Consider the following 16,600-nt stretch of genomic DNA (forward strand, 5'->3'; position numbering starts at 1 on the left):
ATCTTCAGGGGAGGAAACACCAGGGTGCTGGTGAAGAGACCGGTGCGCTTGGGGTTAGATCTAAGACCAGACCTTGAGGACCAGATGCCTGCAAGACAAGAGCAGTCCTGTCTTAAGTTCCATTCATCCCATAAGCCCACGATCACCGGGCTTTGCATGAGGGTCTATCAATAGATAATGTGCCGGTGTCAGTTACTGTAACTGAGCACACCCCAGCACCAACGTGAATTAATCATATGTGGGAGGAGAGAAAATAAAATGCCCTTTTCTCAGAGTCCCAAGTTTCCCTGGCTACACGGGAGCAGGGACAGCGTGGGGGTGAACTCTTCCTCCGATGGAGGACTCGGAGAAGAAGCTGAACCCAAAGAGCGACGACAAACCCCGGAAAGTGCGATTCAAAATCTCCTCTTCCTACAGCGGTCGGGTCTTGAAGCAGGTGTTCGAAGATGGGCAGGAATTAGAATCGCCCAAAGAGGAATACCCGCACAGCTTTCTCCAGGAAGCTCTTGAGCCCATGGATGGTGTGTACGGGTCCGGGGAGGCCCCCAAACCTCCTCTGTACCCCCCAAAGCTGACTGCTCAGAAGATCAGCGTGTTCAGAGAGGGCAAGGCCTACACTCTGGCAGGCAGCCAGCCTCTGTTCAATGATTACAAGACAAATGACCATAAGGTTAGTATTTTATGCAGTTAACCACTTCCAGGGAAAGGCTTCCTAACATGATGTAGAGAAACACCTAATTGCTTCAGATTTGTATCTTATTCACGCTCGGCTACCAGTCAGAGCTATAGGTGCACCGGAATGGAAGCTTGTTATTAGAATAATATTTCGGGGACCAAAATAACATGCTTGTTGACTATCCACTGGAAAGTGCAACGAGCATAAATAGCATTCAGATAAATTCCATCCAGGGTAATACATGGTAATTGGGTCTTTGGCTGAGTTTTCCCAGCATGTAAATTAAATAGAGGTACAGTGGTTTTCAGATTGCCAGAATGTCGTTTGAGAAAATTATGCAGCAGTAGGTCGTTTTGTTTCCTGAAAGAGCTGAATGTTTGAAGGTGCTCATTTCACTCCAGCCAATTATTTAGCTCGTGGTTTTTCCTTGTCTTGTTTTATATCCCCCTGACACCTTCCTACTGCCTGCTTTTTCAAATGTTTTTCTATTTGATAATTTTTTTTTCTTTGCCATGCTGATTAATATGAGCTCTGGGTAGATGGAGTCCTGGGGAAAGCTGGCACAAAACTTGGTGGGGAGCTGTTCCCTGGGGAAGACGTTGGAGCTAATAGTTTGATTGAAACATATGCTTCACTTGCAAATCATCTCTGGTATTATGGAAAATCAAACACCCATACAACACCAGTTTGTCTTAAGTTAGAAGAACCTGGAACACACTCCATGGTTTTCAAAACTCACAGGAGATGAATACACGTTCTCGCTAGTGGGAACAAGAATCTCCTGATTCTTTTGAAGATCAAATGCCATTCTATAATGCATTCAGGTTATTAATGAATAGTGCACCTGGATCTGGGTACCCTCATCTTTGAAGTGTGAAGTTCAGATAATTACTCTCTAATCATTTTGCTTGCTACTTTCCTAAGAGAATAGATAATACATTTGTTGCAGACAAATGTAATGGACTTGTTGGTATTGGTAAAAGTATAATTATTGGTGTGTCTACAATTACAAAAATGAATACCAGGCTTCCTTTGACTATGAAAGGGAGCTGGAATGAGCAGCTCCTAATGTCACTGAGGGCCCCGGACTGGCATTATCAGCTCTAACGGGTGTTATTTCCTTCTCTATCTATCACACTGGGTCTTTATCATGGGGGAGAAAGGCAAAGGAGGTTCCTTTCATTTTGCAGATGAGGAAAATGGTGCATCAAGTATGTAAGGGACCCATCTTTAATACAGGAGCCTTATTAGGTGCAGAGACAGAATAGGAACCCAGGTCTTCTTGTCTTTATGACCATATTCCTTTTTCAAAATCAAGATTATTAGATAACCATAACAAAGGATATACTATCATGTCTTGAGCACTTATTATGTTTTAGGCACGGTTATCTTGCGATCGTACAATCTTCCCTCTCAACCATACCTTATTTGCAAGTTGAGAATTTACAAAGTCAGTTCACACACATCTTATACAAGACAGCGGTGGATAATTTAGGACTGTTTCATACATCATGCGCCGTATTTGGCATTTGAGTAAATACATGATTCTGGCGTGGACTTACACAACCAGGTTGTGGCAGCACAACTCCGTTGGTTACAACACAAGACCTTTGCCAGGCCCTGGTGGCTCGCCTTTGACATCCTAGCTGCACAGGAGGCTGAGATCTAAGAATCGCTCAAAGGCAGCCTGGGCTGGCGAGCCCATGAGATTCTCATCTCTCATTAATCTCTAGAAAGAGGCAAGTGGAGCTGTGGCTCAACTGGCAGAGTAGACAGCAGCGACAGTGAAAAAGCTTCGGGACAGTGCCCAGGCCCTGAGTTCAAGTCCCAGTACAGGCACGAATAACAAGAACAGCAACAAAACGACACAACCACAGACAACCCTAACGTATTCTAGAGGTCATATTGGGGACTTTCTTTCCACGTCTTCTTGGTGGCTTGATGAAGCGGCCCATCCCTCTGAGGCCAAGCTCGGGATAGGAGAGTAGCCACGACGGATTCACGCGGCGGTGCCCACGGAGGCAGTTGATGGGGTGGTATCCGTGACACAAGACTTAGGCGATGGTGATTTTCCATCGCCACTCCGGCTGTGGAATGAACCCTGGCGAGCACCAGCCGTGAGACCACATGGGGCGCGGGCGTTCGCGGGAAGGGCTGTGAGCTCAGGCAGACATTTGCTCACAGATGTTCGTGGCAATTCACAGGTGGGAACGGCTTAAATGTCTGTCAGTTGGCAAATAGGTAAGCGAGAGGTTATATGTACGGAGTTCTATCTTAGAAAGGAATTTTTGACATGCGATAACATGAATGGATCCTGGAGAAATTAAGTTCATGTCTTTATTAACAATAAATTAAGTGAAACCAGCCATTCACAAAAGCAACTGTATTGTAAGGATCACTTCCATGGTGTTTCCAAAAAGAAAAAAAATGTCTAATTCAGCTGGATGCTCAGTGGCTCACATCTATTATCTTAGCTACTCAGGAGGCTGGGCTCTGAGGACCACAGTTCAAAGCCAGCCAGGCAGGAATCCCTAAAATAGCCAGAAGCAGAGCTGTGGCTCAAGTGTTAGAGTACTAGCCTTGAGCACAAAAGCTCAGAAACAGTGCCCAGGCCCCACCATTGGCACACACACAGACAAACACACACACACAGAAACGCACACACACACACACACACACACGCCAAATAGTTACATTTTATGGATACATAAAGTACATGTGGTTACCAGGTCCTTGGGACAGAGAGAAAAATAAGTTATTGTTTGTAAATTCGCGTGCGTGCGTGTGTGTGTGTGTGTGTGTGTGCATGCGTGGCGAGCTCGTGCACGTGTGTGCATGCATGCAGTTTACCAGCTTTTGCTCAAGGCTAGTGTTCTACTACTTGAGTCAGAGTTCCACTTCTGTTTTTTTTTTTTTTTTGCTGGTTAATTGGAGATAAGAGTCTCATCAGATCCCAGCCTCCTGAGTAGCAAGGATTACGGGCATGAGCCACCAGCACTGGGATCTTTAAAACAACAACAACAACCACCACAAATACTGGGTTTGAACTCAGGGACTTGTGCTTGCCAGACAAATGTTCTGCGGCTTGAGCCACACCCCCTGCCCTGTGTATAGATTCAACTTGGGAAAAAGAACATGTCCTGGAGTTGCATGGCGGTGACAGAAGCACAGCAGTGTCAGTGTACCTGAGCTCCCGGAGGAGGCTAACACGATCAGATCATTTCTATATAATGTGTATGATATCACCATCAAGCAAAGACTGATGTCATTCGACCATGATCTTTATATGCAGTTACAGCGATTCACTCTGTGAGCCTGGGCAAACTCTGAGGTTAACTCTGCTGAACCTTAGTGTCATTGACAAGACAGAAGGGTAACAGAAATAAGAGGGCTGTTACTGTGATTAAAAATGATCCTACAGCTGGGCTTCAGTGACTCACGCCTGTAATCCCAGCTATTTAGGAGGCTGGAATCTGAGGCTCCTCACTCAAAGCCTGCTCAGGGAGACTCTTACCTCCAATTAAACACAAAAAAAGCCGGAAGTGGAGCTGTGGCTCAAATGGCAGAATGCCAACTTTGAGCAAAAAAAGCTAAGTGGGAGTGTCCAGGCCCTGAGTTTAAGTCCAAGGACCAACACACACACACACACACACACACACACACACACACACACACACACACACGTAATAACATGAAGCATTTAGCATTGTGCTGGGTTCTTGCATATGTTCAACAAACATTACCGATCATTGCCATAATGAGCAGGTCTTTATCAAAGAACTGTTGAGCATTTTTTAATTTTATTTTATGGACAGAGAAAGTAGTTATAAATAATAAAAAAAATACTTTAAGGAATGAAAACAGATGGAAGCTTGTAAAGCTCACGGAAATGTGGAATGGGAAAGGGAGCGTTGTCACCTTTCCGGAATACCCACTTCACACTTGATATGAGCAATGCCATCTTCATAACTGTCCTATAAGGAAGAGTTTTATAAATCAAGGAAACAGAAAGTTCACAGGAGCAGGGTAGCTTGCACATCTCAAGACAGATTTATCTCATTGAGTTGTATAATAAACCTTCAGTGAGGTCTGTCTCTCTCAGAAGCCCATTAAATTCCTAGCACCAAGTAAGGCATTGCTGCACTTAAAAACAGCAAGGAGAAGCATGCGTTGGTGGTACCTGAATAGCAATCTGTAGGAATGTTGTTACAGAAACCAGGGTATTTACAAATGCTCAACCATATAGATTGCCATTCCAGACAGGAAGACCTTTACTTTATTCCAAAATGAAAGAATAAAAAAAAATTCCTGGCCCTCTCCTGGCCTTCTATAATGCAAGAGAGGATGTTCTCACAGGCAACTGGATGTCACCAGATAACATGAACTTGAATTACATCCAAGGAGCTTCCTTAGACACAAGAGAATTTGGCTGTCAAGACGACGGAAACTTAAATACACCTGTGAGGTGATTTGGGATTCTCCACCGTTGGAGGGAAAGTATTTACTCTCCTGAGTATCTCACAGGCATTCACTAGCTTAGAGGCAGGCCATTGGATATCATATCTTTGTATATTGAGACTTTGCTTTCACAAAAGAAAAGGACAGAACAGAGCTGTAGATAGGAAACACACACACACACACACACACACACACACACACACACACACACACACACACACCATGCTTCCTAGTAACTGGACCTCTTTGGCTCTCACTGGAAGTAAGAAATAGAACCTTCCAAAAGTACCACCATCCTTACCTTCTGAGTTCAGAACCTGATCGTCCCGAGTGTGAAACAGGAATCCAGCGGAGGCTGCCAGTGGTCCTCCGGAGGAGGAGAAAGGGAAGAGGGCCAGGGAGAACGGCTAGGGCTTGATAAATAACTCCCGAAAACCCCACTACTATTTCAAGGAAGACAATCTGAATATTGAAGTCCTGCTCAGGTCTGGTTTGGATTGAATACATGAAGGCTTTCTATATGAGATTGAGTGCTTGTAGCACCTACATAGATTTGGTCTAGGCAGTTCTACAAGCAGGGTAAAACACTTCCTGCGGACGCACGTAACTGTGTAGCCCAAGTGTGCATACGCCATGGAAGAAACATTTGAAATAACAACAACATGTCTCGCCCACTAGCTTTTGCAACTGTGCTTTACATATTTTCCACCCCCACCCATCCCTACCTTACTTGCGGAAGTTGATATCACTAGCATTCAGGGGTCCAATATTTAACCTTCGTCAAAATATTTAACCTTGGGAACATTGTCAGTCAGTGTTGAAGCCAGCAAAGGGTTGGCGTATGGTTCTGGGCTTGGAGTCTGAAGCATTGCCTCTAGTGTAGGGCCAGCAGTGTAGCTGGCTCTTGGTTGTGTTAGAGGCTGTACTCGGGGGTGAGCAGCGCTGCTCTGAGACTCCTGAATGCCTTCCCTGGTTACACCGTGTGCCCAGCCCCACTCTGCCAGCTGTGATGCCCACCACGCCCTCCCCTCTGAAGCCTTACACTCTGAGTTCAGCTGTGATTGATTGGTGACCATCCACAGCAAGAAGGAATCTGCTTTCCCTAGCGTTCTGGGAGAGTAAACGAGCCAAGGAGCCAACCATCCCCTTGAGGTCTGACCGGATTATAAATGCTGGAGTGTGGAACTCTTCCTTCTAGTTTTTCTTTTTTTTCTGGATCTTGGTTGGGTGCTAGATCCTATATTTGGCAATTGCTAGTGAATCAAATCTCTTGCTGGCGATGGCTCATTTTATGCTCATTCTCTGCTTCTATAGCCCCCACCTATTATAGATTTTGGAAAGATTATCATCTACACGAACAACCTGAAAATAATTCGGACCCCAATGGACAAGAGAGACTTCATGAGGAGAATTCTCCAGAAGGAAGAGGAGGCTGAGGAGGAGTCTCTGATGAGCAAAGAAGAAAGCTATGGGGACGAGGACCAAAGCGTTGGGTCTCTGCTGGAGACAGAAGGCCCCTTTCCCCACAGTCAGTATGCACAGGTATGTCGGTTGCAGGCAGGGTAGCCCTACACCAGTGGCTTCCAAATTCTTTTCTGTGAGTGCGGGTTCTGCACGCTGTCCCTGAGTTTTGTGCTCAAGGCTAGGACGCTACCACTTTGAGCCATAGCTCCACTGCGATTTTTCTGGGAGTTAATTGGAGATAAGAATACCTTGGCCTTTCCTACCCAGGCTGGCTATGACCCCTGATCCTGAGATCTCAGCCTCCTAAAAAGCTAGGATGACACCAGCTATCTGCTTCCAGATTGTTCTGATCATGCCCTACTTAGCTAAAACTTTGAATGTAAATAGTTATGCCTAAATATTGAAGATATGAAGGAATTTTAATGTTCATTGTATTTTAACATATTAGCAATAGCAGACATAATTTAAGTTTTCTTGGACTCCTTTTCATATCTGATTAGCCATTCATTTTTAAAAGTTGTTTCTACTATGATCCTGGCTTATAAACATTTGTCTGATTTGGGGTTTTGCTTTTATTTTTTTTTGTGCTAATCCTAGGCCTTAAACTCAACGCCTGGGCACTGTTTCTGAGCTTTTGTGCTCCAGGCCCCACCATTTGAGGCACAGATCCACTTCTGGCTTTTTGGTGGTTAATTGAAAATAAGAATCTCACAGACCTTCCTGCCCAGGCTGGCTTTCAACTGCAGTTCTCAGATCTCAGCTTTCTGAGTAGCTAATATTATCAAGGCACAAGCCACTAGCACCCAGCCAAACAGGTGGTTTCTGAGGTGTGGAAAACCAGTTCTTCCCTTCCCTCTCCTCCCCTCCCCTCCCCTCCCCTTCCCTTCCCTCCCCTCCCCTCCCCTCCCCTCCCCTCCCCTCCCCTCCCCTCCCCTCCCCTTCCCTCCCTTCTTCTTCCCTTATCTCCCCTTCTCTCCCCCCTCCTCTCCTTTCCTCTTTTCTTTTTTTCTGTTTTCTTTTGCTGGTACTGGGATTGAATTCAGGGCTTTGTGCTTGCTTGGCTGATGTCTACTACTTGAACCACACCTTCAGCTCTACTTTTGCTTGTTATTTTGGAGATAGAGTCTTGTGAACTTTTCTGCCCAGACAAGATCTGAACCCCAACCCTCCCTATCACATTGTCTTGAGTAGCTAGGATAACAGGCTTGACCCACGGGGTGCCGGGGTGGTCTGGTCTTCCTTTCTGCGTTTTGTGGTGCTTCTTCTCTTGGTATTGTCACTTACTGTTGGTGATGATGTCATGTAAAGTCACGTGTCCACTTTGCACATTTGTTTAGTCGAAACGAACAGACATCGTTTGTCTATCGACGAGCTAGTTTAGGCACAAGCGAACTTCTGTGTGCTTGTTTCAACATGGGAAAGGGAAAGCACGGAGCTGTTCACCCTCACTCCAGCAGTGACGCTACGCTGTATAGGGACCGCCGATAGAGGGCGCCACAGCCAAACAGTTTATTAAAGATTAGTGTTAAAAAATGCCTTTCAAATATGATTAATGGAAAATATCAACTAGATGTTGAAGTTATTAAGCACTGTTAATTGACAATGAGCTACGAATAGACACTCTTTTGTGTATTTTGAGATAGAAAGAGAATATAATTGTTTCTCTCCCAGGCTTTGAAGGAGTCTGACTGTGGACTCCGTCCTCAGGCTCAGCGCGGGAGGAAGAGGGTGGGTTGTTAATTCGCAGTGTGAAGTTTGCGGTGTGGAAGCGATTTTTGGTGAATTTAAGCTAAAAACTCGGGTGCCAACTCGGGAGAATTTGCTGGCTACCATACTTTGCCCCTAGTGTCACAGTTTTCTGTGTTTGGTGACACTGTGTGTGTGTGTGTGTGTGTGTGTGTGTGTGTGTGTTAGTCCTGGGGCTTGAACTTAGGGCATGAGTGTTGTTTCTGAGCTCTTTTGCTCAAGGCGAGCTCTCTACTATTTAAGCTGTAGCTCCATTTCTGGCAGTTTTGGTTGCCAAGTGTAGATAAGAGTCTCATGGACTGTCCTGCCCAAGCTGGCTTTGAACTGCAGTCCTCAGGTCGCAGCCTCCTAAGTAGCTAGGATTGCAGGTGTGAGCTACTGGCGCCCAGCCTCTGTGACACTCTTTCCCCCCTATGTTGGCACAGAAAATGGGCCAGGGACTTTCTGAAGCCTGGGTGACACCCCTGTTCTATGAGTATCTAGGCGAAGAGAAGAAGAAGGCCATGGTCAGCAGGGATCAGTGGCCACCCCGGTAATCCTACTCAGAAGCCCGAGATCTGGAGATTGTGGTTGGAAACCAGCCTGAGTGGGAAAGTCCTTGTGACTCTCATCCCTAGTTGCCTACCCCCTCCAAAACAAAGGTGAAAAGGAGCTATAGCTCTGGTGGCAGAGTGCTAGCCTTGAGAAACAAACAAACAAACTCATGGACAGTGCCTAGCCCTTGAGTTCAAGCCCAGGATTGGCACAGAAATGAAGGCTATAATGGGCTTGAGTGACAGCCTTAAGTTGAGGTCCCAAAGACCTCTGAGTTATCTCATTTGTCTCCTTCCTTCCTTCCTTCCTTCCTTCCTTCCTTCCTTCCTTCCTTCCTTCCTCCTTTCCTTCCTTTCCTTCCTTCCCTTCCTTCCCTCCCTCCTTCCTTCTCTCTCTCTCTCTCTCTTTTTAACAAATCCACCTAGCTTTCCACAACCTTCTCCAGAAGCCGCTTTCCTCCGTTCTCCTTCACTCTCTCCATCCAGACAGCAAGCCACCTCGGGAACAAGGCTTTTAACTTCGATTCCCATCTCCCCACGTCGGATCTCACATCCACTCAATTAACCCACCGAACTTGCAATATCCTTTCACCGCTCGGGACAAGAAAGCCCCGGGGAGGCTGGCCGGCGCTGGTCCCTCCGGCGGGCTCTTCCAGCCTCCTATGCCCTCTGCCCCAGACACACGGCCCATCCAGCCTATTTTCTTAGCCCTTCAGCTCCTGCAATCACAGTGGCCTCACACCACTCCGGCTCTCCCTTGGCTTCGGTGAGGCCCACCCCCTCCCTCACCCCCTCTGTGTCCCCTCTGTCCTCCCATCTCGCTGGCTCTTCTCCACCGTTGGTTTCCATGCGGGGAGGGGCCAGTGCCCACGCTGAGCACAACACGGCAAGTCCCAGGTCAGAAACCCAGCGCCTGGAATAGAAGAGTAAGCACTGGTTAAACACGTGCCAAAGAATACGGGATGCTGCCAGGGGCCTGTGGCTCACACCGGTCATGCGAGCTCTTCAGGAGGTTGAGATCTGAGGATACCAAGTCAAAGCCAGCCCGGGCAGGAAGATCTGTGAGACGCTTCTCTCCCATTACCTGCCCCCAAAAGTCAGAAGTGCAACTGTGGCTCAGGTGACAGAGCCCTTGCCTTGAGCGAGAAAGCTAAGGGACAGCGCCGTGTCCCTGAGTTCCAGCCTAGGAGCACACACGCATATGTACACACACACACACACAGACACACACACACACACACCCAAAGAACATTGGAACATAAGTGCCAGCTTATGTCACCAATCTTAGGTCACCTTTTCACTCATCTTCTACGCAGAACGACTGAGAAACTCACGTGGCAGGAGGTAGGTGATTGAATATTGAAATGTGAAACATTCCCTTCCCGCTCTAAAGTTCTTTCATTCCGTTGCTTCTTTTATCGTGCCACAGCCCTGTAGGAGGATGTTTTCCTCCAGAGGACGTCTAGAAATAGTAACATGGAAGCCTGAATGAAAAAGCAACTCCAGGGCTGGCAGACAATTACCTTTAAATTCAATTTGGGGCGATCTGTGATTTCCAGTGGTAGTGCTATAAACTAGGACAGGGCTGGGAAGCAGAAGTTGCTGGAAGGCTTATATTTCACTTGTCTGTCCTTTAGACTGTGTTTTAAATTGCTATTTGTTTGCCCGATCCTCATGCAATCAATGCCCACACAAGTTTTATTCTGGAACAGAACATCAAAGAACTCCTGCCCCAGGGGTGCATTGTTCTGCCTACGTAGAACTGGGGAGCAATTGGGGCCTGGTGGAAGATCGGGGCAAGGCCAAGGGTCCGGCCACGCTCCAGCCTCTCCGTCACAGACAGCAAAAGAGAGGAAGAACTGAGCCTCAGGAAAACGGGCAAGGGCATCTTTCTGGTCTTGTGCTCAGTGGAAGTGAGGTTCCGAGTCACCCCGGGGTTTGTAATGCTTTTCTTGATCTCACCTTTGGGATGCTGAGGTAGATGATGGTGGTGATGCTGGTGATGATGATGGAGGGTGCTATTGATTGAGGGCTCACCACAGCCCAGCTTCATCTTTTCATTTTATCCTCACAAGGGGCTGGTGAAGCAGGAATTATTAGCAGTCTCATTCTTCAACTGGCAAAATGGAGGCCCAGGGATGTCACGTGACCTACCCGAGGTCACTGGAGCCAGGAAGCACACGATCTCACGGTCACCGCCACTCTTCTCTGCGGTCCCTTGAAGTCATTGATGCTGGTGCCGTCCTTAGGGCTATGAAAGCTCGTGTCTGGAAGGAGTGCTAAAGCCCCGTCTCCTGGGTAGCGGGAGGTAGCAGTCAGCGGGCGGAGGGGCTCTGCCTGAGCAAGGCAGCTATATTCTGTGCACTTCCACTGAATATCTGGCACTTGCCCGCCATCCCAACATTCCGAGGGCTGAGGCAGAAGCATTACGACCAAGTTTGAGGCCAGTCTCGACTACATAGAAGGTTCAAGGCAACCTCAACTAGCATGAACTAATAGTAATAATCCACAATTGCTTTATTACCAAGAAACGAAGAAAAAGATGTCCAGTCTATACACACATATAGAATAAAGCTAGTGGAATACTTGTTGAGTTAATTGGCTGATTAAAAACAGTCTGAGAGGGGTAACACAGATGGAATATGAGCCCTAAAACCATGGTCATTACATATCATTTGAATGAAAATTTGTTCTCGTGTTCTGCACTTGGCTGGCTAGGTCATTTTCATTAATCTTCCAATCTCTTTCTTGGCGTTCTGTGCACATGAATTTGTGTATTGCATGGGTAGCACTGCAGTAACGTTTTTACTATACTGCCCTCAAAATATTGGCTGGCATCATTAGAATCTCACTAGGATCACGGGCAAAACATAAAACATACTAGATCTGCCAGATGAAATGAATAATGGTAATTTGCTTTAATACTATCTTGTCAAATTTATTTATTTTTAAATACTTTAAGAGAAGGAAACATTCCTCCATTGTTAGTGCATGGCCACAATCCATAACATACTAATTCAAGAATACAAAGACAAGATGGGTGCCAGGGACTCTCACCTGCAATCGTAGTTGCTTAGGAGGCTGAGATCTGAGGACCACAGTTTAAAGCCAGCCCCCGGGTGGGGAAAGTCCATGAGACTCTTATCTCCAATTAACCACCAGAAAACCAGAAGTGGAGCTGTGGCTCAAACTGGTAGAGCGCTAGCCAGGAATATGAGTGTAGGATTGAGAAAATGAGATGGGTTTGGAAAGACACGTGTGTGTGTGTGTGTGTGTGTGTGTGTGTGTGTGTGTGTGTCAGTCCTGGGGTTTGAACTCAGGGCCTAAGGGTTTTTTTTTTCCCTCAAAGCTAGCAATCTACTGCTTAAACCACAGCTCCACTTCCAGCTTATTTGGTGGTTAATCGGAGATAAGAGACTCATGGACTTTCCTACCTGGGCTGGTTTTGGATTATAATCCTCAGCTCTCAGCCTCCTGAGTAGCTAGGATTACAGGCGTGAGCCACCAGTGCCTGGCTTTGGAAAAGGTTTTCAAAGCTGAAATGGACAGGAGTTGTTACTAGGTTCTCCAGGCACCAGTCTGATACCCTTATTTCTTAGGAGAGTCTCACTATAGGAGTGTGGTGTTGCCACTCTATTTGAGATTTTTAAAAATATACTTTTCCTTGATTGTCAAAGTGAAGTACAGAGGGGTTGCAGTTTCATATGTAGGGCAGTGAGTACATTTCTTGTTCAACTTGTTACCTCCTCCCTATTTGAGATATTTTAGTGGAAGATATTTAGTGGTAGAGTAAGTGTGAAGGACTTATTGACAAGGCTTAAAGAATAGCTCAACTCTTGGGGCTGGGAATGTGGCCTAATGGCAGAGTGCTTGCCTAGCATGCACGAAGCCCTGGGTTCGATTCCTCAGCACCACATACACAGGAAAAGCCAGAAGTGGCGCTGTGGCTCAAGTAGTAGAACACTAGCCTCGAGCACAAAGAAGCCATGGACAGTGCTCAGGCCCCGAGTTCAAGCCCCGGGTCTGGCAAAAAAAAACCCGTGTACTCTTTTGGAGCCCTATGATATGCTGAGAGGATCGATTGCATTCCCATATCTCCCCTCCCATAATATCCCAGCTACTGAGTGGGAAGCAATGCCTGTCCCTCCACAGGGAGAGAGACAGACGAGGAGAGGCCGAGGGCAGACTGCACGCGGTACAGCCCGTGTCCGACCTCGGCCGCGGCCCTAGTGTACTGACCAGGAACTCGGACGCTGTTCTCAAAGAGCATCCGATAGGACAAGGACTCAGAGCTACGCTGTGAAGGCCGCCAGCACAGACTCATTCATCCCCACGCTCTCCCCGTCACCCTAAGCATGAACTGTTGGGTAACGATCACATTGTCATTCGAAACATGAATTCTGATACCCAGCCCCCTGGGATCAAAACCTACCGTCTTAGCAGCTCCCGTGCTGTGTGTGTGTGTGTGTGTGTGTGTGTGTGTGTGTGTGTGTGTGTGTGTGTGTGTGTGTGACATCACCTATGAACTGCTCAGTATCTCATTTGCCTGTGGACAGGAAGGGAGGACTCAAATGAGCTCACTGGGATGTTGTGCAAATTAGGGGGACTGACACATAGAGAGGCCTTAGAAAAGCACCTGCGTCTTCCAGCGACCACGGGGGCTTCGGATTCGCCTTCGCCAGTGAGGAAAAGACAGTCTTGATGGAGCTCGTAGCCAGGACAGGTCACAGGGCCCCCGAGGCCGCGAGGCGTGGGGTGTCTCTACGACGTGGCCACAGGAGACGCTGCGTTCCTGTCGTGTCTGTGAGAGCTCCCCCTGGTGGAAGGGCTGTGGGCGACCCCGGCTGTGCCCCTCGCTGGCCCTCGGGGAAGGCCTTGCTTGGGTCTGTCCATTCTGCCCCAGCCTGGCTGAGTCCCGGTGCTCGATTCCGCCCCCCCCCCCCCCCACCGCCCCGGCCAGCCTGGCTGACTAACCGCTGTGCTGTCTTCTGCAGGACGCGGAGCTTCCGGAGGAGAACTGTCTTCACTGCCGAGGGTCGGGCAGCGCCACCTGCTCCCTGTGCCACGGCAGCAAGTTCTCCATGCTGGCCAACCGATTCAAGGAGTCCTACCGGGCGCTCAGGTGCCCCGCCTGCAACGAGAATGGGCTGCAGCCTTGCCACATTTGTAACCAATAGCTGCGCTTTTCCTTGGCCTGCTTGCTCCCCCCAAATGATCCCCCATAAACTACCCTCTCCTCCTTCGCCCACACTAGCAGAACTCCATCATTGCATGGCATTTGGTGAGGCTAGCCCTATCTCCACAAGGGTCTAAGTAGTAGGGACATTTTTTGAATTCAAGTCTGCTGTGACACTGGTTCTAAAATTATTCTTGCAGGAGTGTGTGCCTATAGCTCACTTGACTTAGTTCAGTTTTTATTTATTTATTTTTCTGGCGCCAGTGAACCAATAAATGTACCCCTCCAGGCAGCAGGTTGCAGTCATTTTCTGGTTGGGAGTTATCTTGCAAAATTATTCAGTGAGAAAAGAATAAAGAGGCAGCTCTCTGATGCAAGGCCGTTGCTTCTGGGATTGTTGTGGGTCAAATGGAACTTGTAATTAAGCAGAAGCGGGAAGGTAGGGCCACCCGGGAGGTGAACACATTGGGGTCCGTGGTCAGCACACAATGCGCGTTCTGAAACAGGCAAGGGGAGGAGGCCTTCCCTCCAGGGCCTCCTGCAAGACGCGCCTGGGCCCTGGCCACCCAGGCAGGGAGCAATGGCACTCACTTCCTAGGGCAAGATGAAAGGGGACATCTTTGCGTGTCTCTACTGAAGTTATAAGCCAAGTCAAAGCTATTGATGATACATTTGGTGCTTAAGTCTCTGTGTGTAACAGAACATCTTTCAACCTGTGAATGCTTATCAAACACACATTATTATTTTTTTTTTCTTTTCTGTGTGTGTGTGTGCGTGCACATACGCGTGAGCTGGTGCTGGGATTTGAATTCAAGGTCTTGTATTCACTTTTTTTTTTTCTACTCAAAGCTGGTACTCTATCACTTGTGCCACATTTCCAACTTGTGGCTTTTTGATGATTAATTAGGTAAGCGTCTCAGGGACTTTCCTGCCTAGGCTGGCTTTGAAATGAGATCTGAGGATCTCAGTCTCCTGAGTAGCTAGGATTACAGACTTGAGCCACTAACACTTAAGCATTTTAAGTCAAAGATTTAGCCATAATTCTTTACAAAGGAACACAGATATATGACAAGTGTCTACTAGAAACCTCTAAGAGAAAAAGCAACCCAAAGCAGGCGTGTTTTCACTGTCCATGAATGCACATATTAAGGGTGATTCTCTCCTCTTAAATAAAATTGGAAGACACTTTTGCTAATGAACTTGTGTTACGTTCTGACACCGGCTCCCCACACCCAGTGAAAGTAACACTGTCATCTTTTAGACACCCACTGCATTTTATGATAATGATTTTGATTTAATATCTTCATCCGTTTCTAAGATTTGTTTGTTAGTCTCTCCTATTCAGCTGTTAAAAATAATTCAGCAGTGGATTGCTTTGGGGGGGGGCAACAGAAATAATTCTAATAAAAAGAGATGAAAATAAGGCGTTGTCGCCATCATGATTTGTCGACCGTCTCTTATCGTGTTCCTAGGCTTCCCTAGCTTCTGTGGTTAACTAACTTCTTCCTCTGATGACATTTTTTTTCACAGCTGTGGTATTTGCGCCTTTCCAGAGTCAGGGGTGATGGCAATGGATCTCTCAGTGTATTCTGGTTTTGAAAGGGGCATTGGGCTGTCTGTAGAGCAGTATCACGGAGTCACTTGATATGGGCAAGTCATGCCGACGTCAGCAGATTTATAAACCGTTGACACTCGTTACCATGTAGTGAGACAAAGGCTGGATGGGATAAATAGAGAGAACAGTGGGAATACAGGAAGGGATGTGGATAGCTTTAGTGGGTTTTTGGTTTCTTTGTTTGATATGTTGGGGATTGAATTCGGGGCTTTACATATGATAAACACATGCTCTACCACTGAGCTACTCTCCTAGCTCTCTCTCTCCTCTGCTTCCATCCCTCCTCCCCTCTCTCTTTCTCTTTCTTTCTTTTCTTCCCTCCCTCCCTCCCTCCTCCCCTCCATCCCTCCTTCCTCTCTCTCTCTTAATTTTTAAAGTATACAACACAGTATTGTTACATACCAACAGATATCACACATCAAGAATGTATCTGTACACAAAATAGACAAAATCTTGGCCCCTGTGGAGCTTACATTTTAGAGGTAGACTTAGCTTCCTATATTTATATAGTAAATGTATTTGTAGCTAATAAATCTATAACACATAATGCAGAAAAATTAATCAGTTATATGTAATACAAAGATGTACAGAATGCATATGGTTAGAAAAGGATAAATAGCTGTTGGTAGTGGTCCATATCTCTATTCCCAGTTACTCAGAAAACAGAGATTGGGACGATCGTGGTTTGAGACAAACCCAGGCAAAAGTTATCACACAACTATCTGTAGGCTTGCCCTCCCTCCCTCCCTCCCTCCCTCCCTCCCTCCCTCCCTCCCTCCCTCCCTCCCTCCCTCCCTCCCTCCCTTCCTTCCTTCCTTCCTTCCTTCCTTCCTTCCTTCCTCTTTCTTTCTTTTTTTATTTTGATTGTGAAAGAAATCATTGATACGCACCTTTCTGAGTCTGTCGTATTTTGTTTAACATGATGATATTCA

The 16,600-nt window shown here is 46.9% G+C and overlaps 1 protein-coding gene across 1 annotated transcript; it reads left to right on the forward strand.

The window, feature by feature from the left end:
• The first annotated feature begins 334 nt into the window (after nucleotides 1–334).
• Nucleotides 335–14,054, forward strand: Grxcr2 (glutaredoxin and cysteine rich domain containing 2). The gene is made up of 3 exons (XM_048331549.1): nucleotides 335–670; nucleotides 6,449–6,676; nucleotides 13,872–14,054. Exons 1-3 carry the CDS (start codon nucleotides 335–337, stop codon nucleotides 14,052–14,054), a joined length of 747 nt encoding a protein of 248 aa, XP_048187506.1.
• Nucleotides 14,055–16,600: the final 2,546 nt, after the last annotated feature.

This window comes from Perognathus longimembris, chromosome 22, assembly GCF_023159225.1.
Source record: "Perognathus longimembris pacificus isolate PPM17 chromosome 22, ASM2315922v1, whole genome shotgun sequence".
Classification (NCBI taxonomy): Eukaryota; Metazoa; Chordata; class Mammalia; order Rodentia; family Heteromyidae; genus Perognathus; species Perognathus longimembris.